At 40.5% G+C, this 19,437-nt stretch overlaps 2 protein-coding genes across 3 annotated transcripts; both read right to left on the reverse strand.

The window, feature by feature from the left end:
* Window positions 1-2,314: 2,314 nt before the first annotated feature.
* Window positions 2,315-10,631, reverse strand: cidec (cell death inducing DFFA like effector c). Of its 2 annotated transcripts, none has more exons than XM_049587976.1 (6): window positions 10,482-10,631; window positions 6,877-6,945; window positions 6,625-6,778; window positions 5,769-5,918; window positions 4,907-5,097; window positions 2,315-3,444 (listed from the first exon to the last, which is right to left on the reverse strand). In XM_049587976.1, the coding sequence occupies exons 2-6, from the start codon at window positions 6,939-6,941 to the stop codon at window positions 3,264-3,266; spliced, it is 741 nt and encodes a 246-aa protein (XP_049443933.1). In that variant the 5' UTR covers window positions 6,942-6,945; window positions 10,482-10,631; the 3' UTR covers window positions 2,315-3,263. The 2 variants fall into 2 exon arrangements, with proteins under 2 accessions (XP_049443933.1, XP_049443923.1); XM_049587966.1 differs by lacking the exon at window positions 10,482-10,631 and adding an exon at window positions 7,258-7,411.
* Window positions 10,632-13,534: 2,903 nt separating this feature from the next.
* Window positions 13,535-14,818, reverse strand: LOC125895836 (urocortin-3-like). Its single transcript, XM_049587990.1, has 2 exons — window positions 14,709-14,818; window positions 13,535-14,163 (listed from the first exon to the last, which is right to left on the reverse strand). Exon 2 carries the CDS (start codon window positions 14,143-14,145, stop codon window positions 13,768-13,770), a length of 378 nt encoding a protein of 125 aa, XP_049443947.1. The 5' UTR covers window positions 14,146-14,163; window positions 14,709-14,818; the 3' UTR covers window positions 13,535-13,767.
* Window positions 14,819-19,437: the final 4,619 nt, after the last annotated feature.

A 19,437-nucleotide genomic window follows, 5' to 3' on the forward strand; every position in this document is an offset into this window, starting at 1 on the left:
GATATCACCAGAGCAAGAGTAGTCGTATCCGGGATATTTTGGCTTTGTTTTTCTACAGTAGAATGAACTGGAGGCACATTGACCATCTTTATATGCAGTCTATGATTCTGGCTGAACGCTCCGCAGTGGAGTTGCATTGTGGATGATGTTGGTGCCAGGTTTCGATAAGATAGAAAAACAGGATATGTCTGATTCTGCTGCATCAATTTGGCTCCATTTTTTAACTGCCCATCAGGCCCATTATAGGAGTGAAAGGCTGAAGCAGTGGAGGTCAACCAAGACATCAGCATGGTTTTAATATTTTCAGCATTTGCACAAATCAAACCACTTACCAAACCTGCTCAGCAGACTAGCAACGAGCAGATTATCTGTAGAAACCAATTTAAATGCAGATAACTGTATGGCTTCAATTTAATACACTTGAACCATGCCATTCAGGAATACTGTGAATCATAACAGATGTACATTAAAGCAGGAGACACAGTGGACATTTACATGCACAAAATATTCTAGTTTTTACCCTTATTCAGAAAAGATCATACCAAGCTGTTTACATGGCTAATGAATATGAAGACTTTCCTAATATTCCTGCTAACATGCAGCTGAGCATATTCTGTCATTTATCACGTCAATATATGGAAAAATGGAACAGCTGGAGCCACCTGTGCCATTTTGCTTCTTTGCACCAAAACAGAATTTTTTTCCAGTTTTCTATCAGTGTTGGACTTGTTCAACAGTGTGACCGCAGCCTCCCTCTTTCCCTCCTTCAACCACCTTCTTGAAAAGGTCAGCATTTAAAAGCAAGTCATTTTAGTCGGACTGATGGCAGCCAAGAAAGTGATAGCAACTTGCTGGAAGTCACCTGATTCTCTTACAATCAGAGCTTGGACCCTCTCCTTTTTGGATGTCATATTTAGATGGTGCTCTCAACAGTATGAATTAATGGTGCTAATAAGAAAAAATTAAACACCTGGCACAGTACTGCTGAATCTTTGAAAGACATGTTACAAGGTTAATGTATTGCCTTTAGCTCTTCTGACTTAAGTGTGCTCAGATGTCTAGTTCTGTGTGTGTGTTATGAATGTATGCACTTATTTTTTGTTTTATTTCTACTATTATTTTGCTTTATTTATCCCTTCTTATAATTAATCATTTGATGTCTTATTGTTCATGACATGTTCTTATGATGTGGTCTCAATTTAGGTATGCTTACTGTAAGTATGCAAATCATGTGTTTCTGTAATTTCACAATCCCCATAGTCATGGCATACCTTTGTTTTCTATGTTTGCTAAAATTACAATAAAAAAATGATGACCAAAAAAGGTGGGAGTTGTGATATTTGCATATATATCTAAATACCTGTTGATATCATAGTCTATGTTTAAAAGTAAGAGTGTTTCTCATTCCAACCAGAAATGTGGGCTTTTCTTTTAGGCATGCATTTTTACATCAGCCTTGCAAACTGTTGGTGAGTTCACTTGTGTGCAACGCATCCATGACAACTCACAGCTCTGACAGAAAACAAGCAAGAGGCTGCAAACTGTGGTAAAAACCAAACTGAGGTGCATATTCTGAATGTGCTGTATACATGTCTATAAAGGAGGCTCCTAAAACCTGAATAATATCAACATATCCCATGTGTCTTAATTGGAACAGTACATTCAGGATATGGCCTAATTCAGAACATCCAAAGGGAACATGTTGTTTACATGACCCACGTCAAATTCAGAATATTGTGATATTTGGAATAATAGTGGAATATTAGTGTGCATGTAAACATAGTCAGTGGGCATGAACATCATGACTCATTTCAGTGGGAACAAAGACATGGCACACGACCAGCGTTCAACTTGTGGTTGTATTGTATGCAACAGCTGTTCATGCAGGATGTAACTGATGCAATGCCAATACAGACCAGGAGATGTGCTTATTATCTCATGATTCATTACATTTAAAGATATACTTTGCAGGATTCTCCTAAAATCAATGTATTGACTCATATACAGCAACCATCACTTATGACCCACGACTCTGCCCTCTGCCTGTTTTAAACCGTTTTCTTGCTTTCTGTGTTGACTATGTTTATGGGTGTGTATTCCCACAGCACTCAGGTGAGGCTTGGACTTTATAAAAAAATAGCGACCAGCTGCCATACAGAAAATAACAGTAATGTAGCGAGGCAAAATGTCAAACAGGAGTGAATCTGGGGTTGGCTTTTACTATTGCTGGTGAGTGGGTTTACAAACAGTAACCAACAATCCTGCGTAGCATACCTTTAAACAGCATCCATATCACTCAATACATAAGCAAACAATAACCAAGCTGATATTATGTGGGGTATTTATTGCATTTCATGTAAACATGGACTGAACCAGAAATGTCTCTGGCCAGGTTTTTATTCTTTCTTGTCATAATATTTTCTATAGACAGAAAATCGAGACAAAAAGAAAAGAAACCGGCAGATGATGAGCCAGGGAGTGGACCAGAGTCATACCCCAGCTCTTGACCTTCTGAATATACACCTTAGACATTTATACTCTCCAGGATGTATCAGACAGCCAATTTGGTTAAAATCTGTCCTCAGCCTTTTGCTGCCACCTTCCAGGACAAAATGGCAATAGTGGCACTTCTGCCACCAGCTGAAGCCATCATCTTGCTCTCTCCTCTCTCTCTCTCAGTGTAATGGTTCGCTTCCGTCCCCTCACCCCTTGCAGCTGCCTGCTCTTCCTTCGTTCTCTTCCTCTGATTTTCTGAGGCAGAGGCAGGCTGCAGCTGACAGGACAGTGCAGGCCAGGGGACAATTAGGGAAGCGTGGGAGAGACAGCTGGACCTGTTGCCAATTACACTGACTTTGACCAGGAACCACACACACACACACAAAGGCAGCTTAATGGGCTTACACTGCACATCTAAGCTCCCATGTGGACCTACTGTATGTAGACTTAAACAGACTTTCAGGAACGAGAAAATAAAAAAAGGGTTAGTTTTATTTATTCACTTCCACAGGAAAAAGTTACAGTAGTGAGTAAAAGTGCTTTCTGAGGAATAACTTGTGGCATCAGCTTCTACATACATATGGGGCAGAAAAATGTAACAGAGCGAGAAAGTGACTGTGAGACTATCGCAGTGTCTGCAAACAACACAGGAAACTGTGACATGAACATGAGAAGATCACCAGTTTCATCTGCGACAATCTACACTGTGCTCTAAATCTAAGAGTGGACAATGTGTTCGTTCCACCATCGTCAGCTTTAGTCCGTCATCAGTGGGATGTCTTTCCCAGCAGCATGCTCTGCAGCTGCCTGATCCTGCCTTCCTGTGGCAGCGTCAGATTCTTCTCTGCTCGCTCCTCCTCCTCCAGCAGCTGCTCGATGTAGCAGGAGGAGCCCAGCAGGATGTGGCCTGTGGCCTGCATGGAGAAGATGGTCCATCGCAGAGCCTCCCTGGAAGCACAGCACAGAGAGAGAATGAGGGAGTGTTCATAGATAGCAATTCTCTGTGGAGAGGGCTAAACAGACACACACAACACAGTGTGAGTAACTTGGGATATACACCGAGCAGCCAGATGAAGTGGATAACATTGATCATCTTGTTACAATGCAATGTTCTACTGGGAAACCTTGCATCCTAGCATTCATGTGGAAGTGACTTGACACGCACCACCAAGCCAAACACCACTGCAGACCAAGTACACCCTCTCATGACAGGACAATGCACCATAGCACACAGGAAAACTAGCAGAGGAATGGCCGTGACAAAGAACTGCCTCCATATTCCCCAGATCCCAATCTGATCAAGCATCAGACGGATGTACCACTACCCCAGAGCCAAGTCCGATCCACAGTGGGGCCTCCTTGGATTGGATTTGGTTCTGACCTGTTGAGACATGGACACAGGACCTGTGCAGCTATCTTGTGGTGTCTGGCACCAGAGTGTCCTGAGCAGTTTTTGCAGTGAGGCATGGTGCATTGTCCTGCTGGGAGGCCACTGCTGCTGCTATGAGGGGTTGTACTTGGTCTGTGATGATGTTCGGGTGAGTTATGCATGTCAAGTGGTGTCCACATGATTGCCAGGAGTGAAGGTTTCCAAGAATAACATTGAATTGTAACAGGATGATGAATGTTTTTCACGTCATCGGTTTCTAATGTTGTGGCTGATCGGTGTACATATGTATGAGAATATGATCAGAAGAAATGACATGCCATGTCTTGAGTAATTGTAATACAAAATTAAACACACAAGCATGACAGGCCACACAAGCTGCCAAGAAAATGAGTGACAGGAAATATACACAACCCGAGATGATCATTTCTCACATAGACTGGATCTCGTAAAACGGACATCTAAGTAACAAACCGCTTTCACTGTGATGTGAGTACAAAAGCCCCCATATTTGACAAGTCTGCAAAATATAATCCTCTCTGACTGAAGCTCCGCGCCAAAGCTGAAAAACAGCAGATCTCAGCAGCGATGATGTAACTCCTCCCAAAATTAATCTCAGTAAAATCTAGCCTTTGTTCTGCAATCTGATCATTTCAACTCCACCACCCACACAGGGATACACAGTACAGTAGGAATTTAGGCGTTGCATGACAGGGGGTTTTGTGCACGGCATACTGTCGCTGGTGTTAGAAAAGCAGCTGATGTACAGTAGGAAATGAACCAGAAAAAAAACTGAATTGTCGGTGGGTGGTTGCACTGCAGAGGTGATGATCCGCTTGGTGTTTTATGGATTAGAAACTCAATAAAATGCAGCAATTTTCATCTCTAACTGGATTAAACTATAACTGGGGATCCCAAATAGTGCTTCAGTAAAGTCAGCAGGGAAATGCTTTGACATGAAGAAAAAACATACATCAATTACATAACAGTTTAACAGCAAAGCATAAAGGCTCTTCCACTCACTTCAGCATCTTTTTGGCAGCGTAACAGCGCAGGTCATAGGACACAGTATAAGCGCCGTAAAAGGTCGCCTTCACGTTCAGGCAGCCAATGAAATCCTTGGGGTTGTTTTTGTAGAGGTCAAAAGTCAGCTTGGCCACGTCTTTCCGGTGCTGTGGCCTGCAGGCAGTGAGCTGATCTCTGGAGGGGCTGTTCTGTGGAGCGACAGGAACGGAAACATAAGTCAGGTCAAAAGGGCACAGACACATTTTGTTGGTGTGATTGCAGCCAGAAAACTGGGCCAAGTGGCAGCTCCACCGGCAGACAGTTGGATCACAGACTGAAGAAGCTCCTGCCAGTGATGATGGGAAAGGCAAAGGACAATGAAGCAAGGTCAGTGTGAGGTCACCAGAGTAAAGACTTGGAGGGGTGGATGCAAATCAATGCATGCATCCATTTCTATGGAAATTAATTGCTTTTGGTAGAATGCCTTTCAGATTTGATGATGCCTCTGGGTCTGATTAATATTCAGTCCCCAGCCTTTGATTCTTCTCTGGAAATAACGAAGGAAGAAACTAATCTCTGGTGTTCGCCCTGTGTTCTGCCTTTGCACAATTACTGACATATTGCTCCCCTATTCACTATGAAGGAGACAATATTTGCTGATTAAATTCCACTGAATGTATTATCCTTCAGTCTGCAGACCCCCTCACCTTCCACATTCATGCCTGCTGCATTAAAATAACAGATTTCTGTTCAGTCACTACATCAAAGAACCACTAACACTGAATAAAAGAAGTCGATCAGTCATGTTGAGCATCACAATGTACAGCTGATCAACAGTGCCACTTGGTGGCTGAACTGAAAAGGGTCAGCACCATCATACCGCATGTGGAGTCCACTTGTGGCCCTTCTCCAGGACCATGAGGACAGTGTTTACAGGCAGCGTCTGGAAGAACTCCTCTGTGTCCACCCCTGTGCCGTCTTCATCCAGCACCAGGGCGCTGACACACAATATGCTCAACGAGTCACTGACCTGAGAGGGCAGATACAGAGAGGAACAAGTGTACATCACATGGTAAATAAATGTGTTAAAGGTCATGTGGGCGCATTACTCATTAGAAACAATTCATATATGATTCATTATACAAAGATAGAGCTCTATTACAGTCAGATACAAAGTGTACACCTCAGTCTTGTGAACTTTTACCGACATGAGCCTCACAAATGATGAAGCATGAAGTGAGTCATAGGTCAGTCTGTCCCAAGGTTATTATAGTTTACTAAAATTAAAAACTATATTAGGTGTGAAAAATATTTTAGTTAACTAAAGTGAAAAAATGAAAAGACTGAAACGATACTGTGTACTTACAAAAGCAAATGAAATAAAATATATACACGTAAAGACTTCAGTTTTAGCCTCTGTCAGTTCAGTCAAATCTGTCAGCACAACAACCACGAGACCTTGATGTATATGTTTACTACTGAGACTGGGATGTCTACGTGAGTGACAGTCGATTGCCTTCAGAAAGTGTTGTGCTTGTACTGTAATACCTTCTCTGAACTTCTTAAACCTTCCCCCTGAGAAATACCCCTCTTGAGCGTGCCTAGATTCTGTTGTTACCCAAGAACAAACCCTGAATAAGAAAACATTGAGTCAACTGTTTGAGTCATCCTTTGATCATCATCCACCTGTGACTTCATTTCAATTCCTCTTCAGCCCTCTCACACACTCTCCTTACCTTGTTTATTAGATCGTCTAGAGAGTCTGCCATGATTCCCTTCTTCACGCTGCGGTCAGCATTTGTAACCCTGAAGGGCCTTGGTCGAGGAGCTCGACCCGACAGCAGCTGCTGGGTCATGGAAGCGCTGGCTGAGACGCTGGCTGTCACACACCTTAGAAAAGACAGAAGTAAACTTCATAATGTTAAACCAATAACTATGAACTGGTGATTGTTGGCTATCCCATCCACCCCACAGAACAGTGCTCTTACTTGGAGAGGGCAGACGGAGTCAGAAGGCTGAGGGACTTCATCGCATAATCCATCTGAGAGCTCATCGACCTGTGATTAGAGGAAATGTCGGTTTAGCTATTAGACCTTACTGAGCAAACAACATTACTGACAGGCTTTACAAAAGGAGCAAAAAGTGGCTTTGACTGAACACTGCAGCTTCAAACATTTTACATCACAACAATTAAAGCAAACAATCTAAAGTAAATTCTAGTACTGCATTCCCTATTTAGTGTTCAGGTTACAGGTATCATAACTAACTCTAATCTGTAAACCTAACCCTGTCCCAATAAAAAGACCCACGCATACAACATAGATCTCATTGTTATTAAAAGTTGACACTTGCGAAGTGGCTGTCCTGACCCTGTTTGAGTATAATCCTTATAGCCGTTGTTGGGATCCTGAAGTGCTGCTCCTAATGCCACTAAACCTCTCTGATAACACACACTCTCTCCTCTTGTTGCTGTTTCTTGCACCACTTGTTCACTGAACTTTGTGCCGATGACTGTTGAGCTAGTTACAAGCTGTGAGCTTTATTGAGTAATTCTCCCTGAACACTCACACTGACCCTCCCTTGTGAAAGCCCTGGTTTTCATTGGACCACTTTCTACAGAAGACAGAGCGCCTGTGAAAACATGCTGACAGTGTGTTCTGTGGAAATTACCCAGACTGACCTGGAGGGTGTTTTTAAAAAGACCTTAAAAGACATTAAAATGGATTTTCTCAAAGCTTCAAGGAACACAAACCAAATTATATTGAACTCCACTGTATTGAAGTGGTGTTAGAAAACGTATCTGCATGTCTAAATAACAGGTGGGATAATGAGAATGTATGACCTGTGCAGGCTAATTAGAGTGAATCAGCCCTTAAAAGATAATGCAAAGGTATGGGATATGACAAGGACAGGAGAGCAGATTTACCATGTTTGAGCTTGTGGTCAAAAATGTTAATTTTCAAAACAGTTATTTAATTAATTTTGCAGTGTGGAGGGTTTAATAGCATCTAGTAGTGAGGATTGCAGATTGCAACAAGCTGAAACTTCTCCCATGAGCTAAGTGTGAACTCCCAGTTAGGCTTGCTTGTTCACGAGATATTTCCCAGGAGCCGAATGATCTTTAGAGGTCTTTTTCTCTCCAAAACAAATGGACCACATAATTAAAACTGATAAAAACATAAAATGAAGCAGTTCAAGCAGTTTCATGGTAAAAAAAAAAAAAAAGAAAAAAATCAGTGTTTCTCCAATGCTGCTCATCATGGAGGGACTGCTCACCACAGCAGTAGACCCAAAAACGAGAATGGCCCTTTCTAGAGCCTGTCTGTTCTGTGCTACTGTAGAAACATGGCAGTGTAAAATGATGATCTCCATGGACAAGGACCTGCGCCCTATGTCGATATAAATTGCTCATTCTAAGGTAACGAAAACACGATGGTGACAGGTGATAGCTGCCGTGCTCTGGTTGGATTTTCTCCCTTTGATGCAGTCAGAAGAGGAGTTGGTATTTGAACAGGTATTTGAATACTGTACACATTTTTGAATTCCCATTACTTAAAAAGGGGAAAATTATGATTGTTTTTTTTTTCATATAGACCTACTCAGACTTTTGAATTTGCCCATCACCCTTTGTCTCTGTCAGAGGTTGTGGAGAATGACAATAATTTAATTGATGTGAGAGCAAAGTTCTTGTAAAGTTTCCCAAATTAGGTCATCGTTCAACGTTCACACATTATCTTGGCGTGACGGCTTATAGAGACAATGTGTCCACACCTCCCAGTGTTATCACTTCATGTTACACAACTACAGATACAGTTAGTCTGGGATCACCTGTGTACATTAACCACCACAATAATTAAAAAAAAACAGTGATTAATATATAATTAATGTAACAGAATTATCTAACAGAAATCTTTAAATCTGCTGTTTCAATAGGAAGAAGCAGAACCACAGCTACTTCATTCAGCCAAATTAGTGGCATTTGTGCACTGTAACTTTGCAAAATTAAACTTAAAAAATTTAAATCTTTGTTAAGCACTGTATCTCATAACACGTATAACATTCAAAATGTGTAATGGTCAATCTCAGGATGATTTATTTATTTTTTCAATAGGTTTCTCAATGAAAGATGGTTCATAAAAGTAACAGGACGAAAAATAACATGACATAAATAACAGTACTGAGTTTTTAGCCAAGCAGTGCCAGTTACATGAACTATAGCCACATGGCATCAGTGCTGATAGCATGAGAACACTTGGCACCTTCAAGTGATTTACCAAAACTATCTTTGAAAAAACATCTAAGAAATAATTTGGGTGACAGGACTGTACTTTGATATTGACATTCTCTGTCATACTTACAATATGATCAAAAATATGAAGTCAGAGAATTAATTTTAATTAATTTTGGTAATTTTGGTAGAGTCACACAGTAACACAAAACACAACGTTACTGAAGGATTCTAATGTTTATATTTCATGGTGTAGTGTTAGAGAGAAGGGATGGTTTAAAATCCTCGTTTTTCAGTGTTCTAGATGGTTTTTATAAAAGGTCTTACATGATGTATCTTCAAATTATATTTAGGCCAAAGTGCAGGACACTTTGCTTGATAATATAATGTATTATACAGATACTTTTATATATCTTTATGCATGCAATGTCCTGGGGACGGAAAAGGCAGAATGACCCACTGGTGTGTTTCTCCTTACTTGTTCAAGAGCACATTCAACTGGTAATGTTTCCCAAATAATTTTAAAAGTAGATGTCTGAATGTTTGTCACACTTTTTAAAAAAAAAAAAAAAAAAAAAAGTCTGTGGCTCATAAATGACCTGGTGTGACACACCTGCTGTGACATTGAGAGATACAAAGTACTGCCCTGCTTATGCAAACTTTAGTGCAGATGAAAGGCCACAGTCACACTGTTGTTCTCTCACACAATTCACAAAGCATTGCCAGTGGCTATATTTCACTGTCTGGGAGTCTGAGAGTTTACACTCAGCTGAGCAGCACATATTCACACCCAGCAGCCTCCTGCACTACTGTGGCATCAGGAAGGGAAATGGGAGTAAAACTTAACCTTATCACATATGAAAAAAACAGTCAGTCCTGACATTATGGGTAAGATCACTGTCTGCCTACTGAACAAGCTGTAATCCTCTATTCTTGTTTATGGTCACACTACTGAAACGACAAATAACAGACTTTCTATGGTCTGAATGAAAATATGGGATTCTCAGAGGATTGTTGTTCTTCTGTTTGAGTAACACATCATACAACCAACTAAACTGGAGAAAATCTGGTGGAAAATGAGCTTGTTGTTTTCTAAAATAACATGTCCAGCATTCAGATAGTATAAAATCTACTTCACTTATGATATGGCCAGACTGAGGGAGAAAAAATGAATGTCACAGCCACTATACGGGAGGCCTTATACAGAAAAAGACATAGGCTACCACCACAGCATAATGCTAAACTTGTAGTGATAGGAATGCATTGGTTTCTATTAAATGTGTAGACCGCCTTGTTTAGTATTTTAGAGGGCACATTATGAGAAAACCGAGTTAAAAGTCAACGTATTATAACACTGAGACTTACTTTAGTGTTCCTGGTGTGAAGTGCAGCCAAATGAGTCCGTCACTGCCTCAGAGCTAATTAACAACACCTGCATCAGACTCATTAACGACTGACAGCCGCCATTTTGGAAACTGTCTCTCCCTCTGTTTGAGTATAAGCTTTCCAGCATTTAAACAACAGGCTGTCCACTGAGGGAGTGGACATTATTAAAATAGCTGACGATGTGAGGACCATCTTTTACCAAACTGTTATTAAGACCTGTACACTGTAATGTGTGGGTAAAGGGAGAGACACGATGAGGACATCATGTGGACAAACGACGAACTGCAGTTTAGACCCGAGCAGGTAGGAAAGAAACTCAGTTTTGGACATGTTTAGCCTTAAAGTACCACAATATATAGCCTACTCCAGTGCAAGTAGAAGTCCTGGATTTAAAAATGTACTCGAAGGGGAACAGAATTGTAGTAGCTATGTTATTCCCATGGCCCAGGAAAGTTCAATCAATATTTGTGAACATGAGCTCCTCTCTCTCAAAGCTAGAAACCAGAGGTAAGTCTCAGACTTGTGATGTCATAGAGTATAAAGTCTGGAGCTGATCCATAGACAATGAATGGGGGCCCGACCTTGTGAACCCACAGAATGTTTCTTTACTTGTTTATACCCAAATGAGCTTTACTCTGTTGTAGTGTACTCAGCTGTGAAAGAGAAAATGTGCCCATATACCCAGAACATTCCCCTGAGTGCTCTCAGAGTCATCTAGAACATCTTTGACAATGCACTGTCTATGGAGTATCTCCAGACTTTACACCCTATGACATCACAAATTTGAGATTTAGCACTCTAGTTTAAGGCTATGGAAGAGAATTGTTTATATTTACTAATGTTTCTGGACTTGTCTTAGACCGGGGGTCAGCAACCTTTACTATCAAAAGAGCCATTTTTCACCAAAAAAAAAAAAAGAAAATATGTTTGGAGCCACAGAATATAGTTGAGTGTTATTATGAAGGTAACACAGACTACTGTGTCTAAAATAGTCTATCAACATTACTAGCAGGTCTAAATGAGCCCAGGGTGGCTGGTCAGCAATGGGCTGGTTCACCACCAAGAGTTGGTCGTGAAAGCAAATGACTCTGTCCACCTATTATTAATGTCTCTATTTTCTTCTGAGACCTTTACATTTTTGGATTTAGAGTCTATATCAAGTCTTGCTGGGGAGATTTACAAGGAAGCTACTGTGTTTTTTTTATATTGTATTTTGTACTATGCAGTGTGTAGCCTACATACTGCTTCTATTATGTTAGGCACATGGGTTTACTGTAGTCTGCATTTCACCTGTAGGGCCTAATTTTATTCTTATTTATTGCATCTACTTGTTATATGTAGGACTGCAGATGGAAATTAGCATTTTGCTAAATCTGGTGCAACCATGTTTTCATTTTAAAAAATCATTATAAATCAAATAAACTAAACTAAATAACATGTATGAATTTTGAAAAAAGGCGAAGCTCCCCTTTAAGTAAAGAAGTAAGCTATTAGCAAGAAAGAAAGTAAAAAAAAATGTGATTTTATCAGCCCTAGTCTATTATTTATTTGCTATTATTAGTGATGCATTAATGCATGACTTTTAAATGTTAATTATGGTCAAGGTGGAGAAATCACATCAGCAACTTTATATAATGCTGAGTAACAATAACATGGCATCACATTTTAAAAGATCAGATATCAGATAAATGTAAAGAAGGAATCTAGGATTATAAAGTACACTCAAACAGATATATTGGAGTGATCTGTACCTCAGAGTTATACAGTAGCCTCGGCTACAGTGCATGAGTAAATTGGCATTGGTCACAGCTTAGATCCAAGTTCATTTCCTGTTGTACGAGCAACTGTGGCAGAAACACACTTGTCAAGACTAATGTGTGAAACAACTTTAAACCCTAACTGGAAAGGCTAAATTAAGATTATCTTTTCTCAGCTGAGTGCAGTCATTACATAAAACACATTAGCCTGTGATAACTGCCTCATGGTGATGAATGGAGTTTTTATCTGTCTTTTTAATTAAAAGACAAAACATGCATGCACTTCTTCTCTACACTTCACCAGATGACTGTAGTGTGGCAAACAAAGATCTACTACTGCTTTTCTACTCAGTTTTCTTTGTGGTTTATTGCCTGTGATAACTTTAGAAGAAGCCGTTAGACTTCCTTAAATAAATTATTGTTACGATATTCTAATGACACCATAAACAGCCCAGTGCTCCTTGTTGCAACAATCAGCTGCTAATGTCCGAATAATTGCTGTATAGTTTGTATTTTGCAGAGTTGGAGGGTTTCCGTGATGCCCAGTAGTGACTTCATACTGGCCTCACTAGCTGCATCATATTATAAACATTTCTTGTAATATCTGCGCTGTGTTGGTTTTAATAGATTTGAAGCTACCACAGCTTGAAGTGATACGAGAAATAACTCAAGGTCATGACCGGCGTAAACTGAACAAACTCAAATGTAAATCAGATGAGCAGTTTATTTCACTCTGTTGCTTCCCATTTCATGCTCACTGCAGGAGCACAGATGAATCATGCCACAGAGATATTAGTGTAATGTAGAGCAGATAATGCATCAGACTTAAAATAGCCGCGACTTGTTTGCCAAATTTATCAAGTATGAGTGAACAAAGGTCTATAGAAGGGGTCTGTTGTTCTTTCAGAGGTCAATATCCTGCCCATGTCTTTGTCTTGTTATCACATATCAGACCCCACAGTGGGTGACGCAAGCTCATTTGGATCAGACCCATTCATTTGTGCTTTATGGGTTGCTGATGCTTGTAATTATACTAAGCATGCCTGATATCAATGCAGAGTGAAATGAATTAGACTTGAGAAAAAAAATGTGATACTCATATTGGATTTAATTGAACAATCTTTTCTTTGCATTCAAGATTACACATGCAAACACAAGAAACAGATTTCAGAACCTGATCACACTTTATGGCCCACGGGTGAATAATCTCTGAGACAAAGGACCAGCTTCATGTTACTTTGTGTGATGTTGTTTGCAGTGTCCTTTTATGGTTTACATCATTCTTTCTTTTATCTTCTGTTTCATTCAGTCCATGGAGGAGTCTGGGTGTAGAGTGTGGTATAAAAGTAAAGCAGATCTAAGCTCTAAAGGACAGATACTGACCGTAATGACTGTTTTCACCTGAACTAGCATTGTTTCTAATAGTGTCGCTGCAACAATGTGAGAACTCCTCTGTGAGGTGAGACTTCGTCCATTGAGCCCCTGACAGCTCCCAGGGGCCCCGCATCTTATTTCCTCTTGCCTATTCGTGCCATCAGTTCTGCGTTGGCTGCCGCCTTGGTTCTCATGTCCTGATTCTTGGCCAGGTCTATGAGGACACTGAGGATACTGGTGGGAACATCGAGGGACAGGGCGAAGCGAGACCCCTGCTGGGCTCTCTTTGGCACCTGGGAGGCTGGGCGAGGGGCTCGTTCTGGCCGGAGCACAATGTGATGCTCTGATCGGAGCAATGAGTTCAACAAACCGCTGCGGTTCAGGATGTCGACAGCCAGCATGCCCCTCTGTGTGTCCTCATCGAGTTTAGCAAGAGCGGGATTGCTCCTCTGACTCTGGATGCACCAAGGCAGCAGCAGAGCCAGGCAGAAACACACACGCACACTTCTCATGGTCAAGATTCTGTGTGTCTGCAGGGAGAGAAAAACATATCAGTTAGTCAGTCGCCTAAAATTACACAACTGTGACACTGCAAGGCTTCTCTCAGTGATGGCATGCAGGAATTTTCTTCTTTGCAATCATTTGAACAAAAAAATCAGAAAACACAAATTTTTACTTATTTTATGTGCAAATCCCTCTAAAGCAATGATGGAAAACAGGATGCTATTAGATGGGAATGTATGAGTGTGATGCAATTCATAACAATCAAATTCCTAAATGATTTGTAAATGTATTTTCCAGAGCATCCACAAAAGATTAACATTTCAGTGCACAAATGGAGACAAATGATCTGAAATATAGATAGATTTGAAATATACATTATAAAAAGACAGAAAAACTACTTCAGTTATACAGTTTTCTGCAGATAATTATAGATTCTCCAATATTAGGTCCACTTGTCCTATAAATTATTCAATATTTTGTCCAGCTCCCTAATAATCATGCACTATTTTCTGACATTTGTACACATTAACCTGGGTAAGCATCAAGTGTCATAATCACAATCAATTCTTACTCAGTGTCACCACTGTAGAAGGTTGACAAAAAGGCACTTCTCCTTCCTCTGGTCTAAAGCAGGTAATGATCTCTTGTCTCTGACCCTCAGATATCCTGCGGTACTGTATCTTCTGTCTCCTGGTTTCTTCTTCTTCTGGAGCTACGGGGTGATCGACCTGTGCGGCACGCAGTCAGATCTTCAACTGGACTTGTGCCTGCTCATCCACGACTTTGTCCTCATCCACGTCGGTCTTCACCGTCACACTGCCCCTTCCCCTCTATGTTGGTCTTTTACATCTCCACACCCCGTCACCCTCCCCTCGTTTCATCTCATTTCCTCTACACTCATTGCCGTCTTTCTCTTTCTAAAAATAACAAGATGGTAATCACAACAGAATGAATAGGATAGTTGCCCCAGTCTGCAGCCAAAGCACAATAGCATCTGCGTTCAAAAGTTAAGTACCAACACACTGCAAAAAAACAAAAGAAAGCAGCAGACTGGGTGTCCATAGTGTCATTATTGCAATGGCAAGAATAAATGTTAAAAGATGGTGCTAAGACAAACAACATTATCACTGAGATGCTATTACTGATTGCTGTGATCATCTTTGTTGTTCCTATTGTGTTTGTGTGTGATATATTTTCTTAAAGGTTAGTTTTTATGGCTTTTCTGCCTTAATTAGATAGGACAGGGTGAGCATGAAAGGGGAAACAAAGGGGGGGTGACATGCAGCAAAAGGCTGAAGATTAGAATCAAACCCATGACTGCTGTGGCAATACATAGCCTTTGTGCATGGCGTGCCTGTTTTACCAGGTGAGCTACTGGGTGTCCCAGGTGTGCAATTTCTAATACAGTTGTTTGAAGCATCTGCTGTGAGTGAATGTGTTCAGTTTTGTTCATTTCCATATTTTTTATAAGCATTACTGTGGGGCTGTGGTGTAAATATGGAAAGTCAGTGTCAGTTACCAAGATCCATCATTGAAGAAATACCTCACCAACAAAATGGTCATTTGTGTCTGTGAAGGGAACTTTGTTTTTCTCGCATGCTTCCTTGGTGAACGAAAAATCCAAAAAACTGGGAAAATTGCTGATGGATTGAAGTCATAGATGACCTTGTTTAACAACATGTTATGTTGACAAGACAGAAGAGATGGTGTTTGACCCAGGGGCAGTCAGTGACCACACACCAGTGGTCATCCACAACCAATCCATCGTACAGGTGTCACCATATAAATATCTCTGTCTTTGTTGACAACTCACTAACCTGAAACACACATGTTGACAGTCTCTGTAGCAAATTACAACAGCACTGGAATTTCTTACATCAAAAATGATCAAATATTTATGATAATGTTTAATCAGGCAGTCTTCGAGAGCCTAATTAAGTATAGCATCACAGCTAGGTTCAGTAACCTCTCTGTGCAGTTAAAAAACTGTTAGATTGATCCACACTGCTTGGAAAATAATAGGTGTCAAAGAGTACATTTCCATGCAGTCTTTTTTTGAACAGCGACTCTAAGTCAAGCCAATAAGATCATCAATGACTCCTCTCATGTTCTGCATACAGAGTACGGGCTGCTGCCCCCTGGTAGGAGATTTAGAGTGCCTCGTTGCAGACTGAACAGATTTTTTTTTTTTTTTAAATCATTCATACTTCTGTCTATGAAGCCTTTAAACAATGGCAGATAAAGCCAGATTTGGCACTGGATTACGATCGACGATGATGATTTGGTGATTTGCATTTTATAGAGGTTTTTTTAGCATGTGATGTTATTTATTTATTTATCTTTTTGTGTTTCTTATTGCTACATTGGGTATGTGGATTTGTCTATGCACTATGTTGTGTATTGTATTTGTATGGCTGCAGTATGGGTGATGGGGCCAAGAGAAACTTCCCACTCTGTGCGACAATAAAGTTAATCTTGATCTTGATCTTAAACAGCAAAACTATATCAAAACATCTCTTTACAAACTCTCACACAATTGGCACAGTATAATCCAAGTCTTGTTTTTCCAGTCGTATGCTCAGAACTTCCCAAACATATGCGGATCGTTTGTGTAACCACTGGGCATCTCTGCTATTCCAAAATATGCTGCTCCTTTCTTCTGACATACAGGATCAAGACTCCCCTTCTTGAAAGAGTGACAGTCTCACTGAAGGAAACATCTCTCATCTTAAGCCCAGGAGATCAGCAGGATCACTGAAACAGTGCTCAAAAGACCAGAGGGGTTTACCAAAGTCCTCAAACCATCTAGTTTAACTGCATCATGGCTTGGATGAGACAATCTGAGGCCAAGGCAAAGGTCAAAGGTGTGATACTACAAGGCCATATGAATGTCATGCATGCGCTGTATATTTGTTTAGTTTGTAGTTTTGCTAAAACAGCATGCTTTCTCATTAGATAGTCAGACTAAAGATAAATCTCTGGGATCTAAAACAAGCATCTTACATCGCAAACTCTGACAAAAAGCAGTTCTACATGAAAGAGCAGCCACAAATTATTCTACATTACTGTGACAGTGATTAAACTCTACAGGAAGCATTTAGTTGGGGGTAACAGCTGCTAAATGTGTCATCAATTAGAGTTTAGGGAGGCAATTGCATTTCCTGAAATGGGATTTATGTGTTTCATAATAATTGAAGTTGAAGACAAGAAACTGCAGATTTGCTCCTTGGGTTCCAATTTAGGAATAATAGTCTTGATTAAGGATCCAATAATCAGTATCAGTTCTTTTCATTGATGTTGTGTAACAACAGCCACTCCAGCTATGTGCACGTGTGTCCTCGTATGACACGGAAAATTTCAATCAAAGTGCTGGACAATGTGCATTATCGACCATTTAATGGAACATAGTGTATCAGTACACAAATGTCTTTATTTACAGAACAGAGGAGGGAAGATTTGGGAGGTTAGATGGGAGCTATCGTAGAGAAAGCCCTCTGGAGAACAAGGAGGAAGAAGCTGTCAGGCCCAGGAGGGAGACCAACAAGACAAAGCCTACCTCGTTTCCTGAGTCACCTCCAGTCCAGCCCATCAAGGGACTTATCCTCATCTGACTAATGATATGAATATTACAATTGCTGCCTGATTACAAAAGTTGGGCCCTCGGGGACCTTCAGGATTACGTACCATCTCAGTTACCCTCAGATAAACAAACATGGGTCACAGAAATGTCATCCAGCAGCAAACGGAGATGTCCTGGGTTGGATACCAATAGCGTTATTGTCACAGCATGACGCAGGACTACACAGGGATCCAAGATGATGTCATCGCTATGATTCAAGATACAACATAAATAACACAGCAGGTCCTGGTTTATCATTCAAGTAGCCTACTGACGTAATGTTCTGGATCTGATAAAGTATCAGAGAGCATCTCATCACAATTAATGTGATCAGTGGCATCACTGACTGTTTTGCACACTGAAGTTTGCAATATGGTTCAATTCTAGATTAAAAAAAACAATCACATAGGCTAGCAATTGGTGGTATTAATTACAGACTGCAAAAGGGCAATGACAAAAGCTGAGAAAACAGTGGCAGAATGCAAGTGGGTGTCCTACAACTTCAAATTTGACCTCAAACCATGGATCACTGATTTACCAGATGTATAATGAGATGACAGAACACAGGCACAATCAAACAACAACTGGTTTGCTTTCAGAAATAAAATTAAAATGTAGCAATAACAGCTGTGCTCATTAATCTTATCCGCTGTCTGTGGGTGCTTTTCATCACACAAACTTACGCTTTCTTGCATCCTCTCTCCTCTTGTGACCTGAAAATCATGCCCCCTCCACGATCACGGAGGATCCTCCCATCCCTTAAATGCCCCTCAAGGAGATGAGGAGGCACCTGGAGGAGCTTAGACTGAGGAAACACAGGTGTACCCTAAACTCCTTGCTGGGAGGAGCTAAGACTCCTCCTTGGACTAAAACAGAAGACTACTAGACATAACGACATTGAATATTTGTGATATATGGATTTCAGTCCTGCCAATAGTCATAGAATTAAATGTTGAGGTGTCAATGTGTCCTCAAAACTTGAATCAGTGATTTTAACATGCTGGATCCTTCAAAGACGAGGCTCATTTTCTTCATGGCCTTTCTTCTCATCCTCCAAATCTACTTTTAAGACGTTTTATTGGTTAATGTGGGTGATTATGCATGACAGTATAAATGACCTTCAGAATAAGGTTGGTAAGACGTCATGCTCACATACTGTATTTCACAGTTTACAAAAGATTTCCTTTAGTCATGCTGCTCTTAACCAATAAAGCAGTAACCAAACTACAATAAACACCTTGCAGTTGTATGCCTCCACCAACCAGTTGCACTTTACATCCATGTTGAGAGTTTGAAGGAATTCAATAAAAGGTATTGAGTTTACTTTTGGCAAAACGTGGACTCTTCACACAGTTCCTCGACCCGACAGCAAAGATCTGTGCAGTCACCACTGTTTCAAGGTTGAAACCTAAGATCAGTGTCACCAAATTAATTTTCTGACAAATGTCTCCCCTTCTGCTGCGAATTCATGGCACTGAATAATGTCCAAAAGTGTTTTTGTAGAACACTGACATGTCACAGTGAAGGTGACCTTTTGGATACGTCATTACTTCATCATTATGCCCTATTAGACATTTGTGTGAAATGTTGTCATAATTACAGAGTTATGGTTATTTTGTGAGGTCACAGTGACCTCTGACCACCAAACTCTGATCGGATCATCCTTGGATCCAAATGGACG

Source organism: Epinephelus fuscoguttatus, linkage group LG1 (assembly GCF_011397635.1).
Source record: "Epinephelus fuscoguttatus linkage group LG1, E.fuscoguttatus.final_Chr_v1".
NCBI classification, from domain to species: Eukaryota; Metazoa; Chordata; class Actinopteri; order Perciformes; family Serranidae; genus Epinephelus; species Epinephelus fuscoguttatus.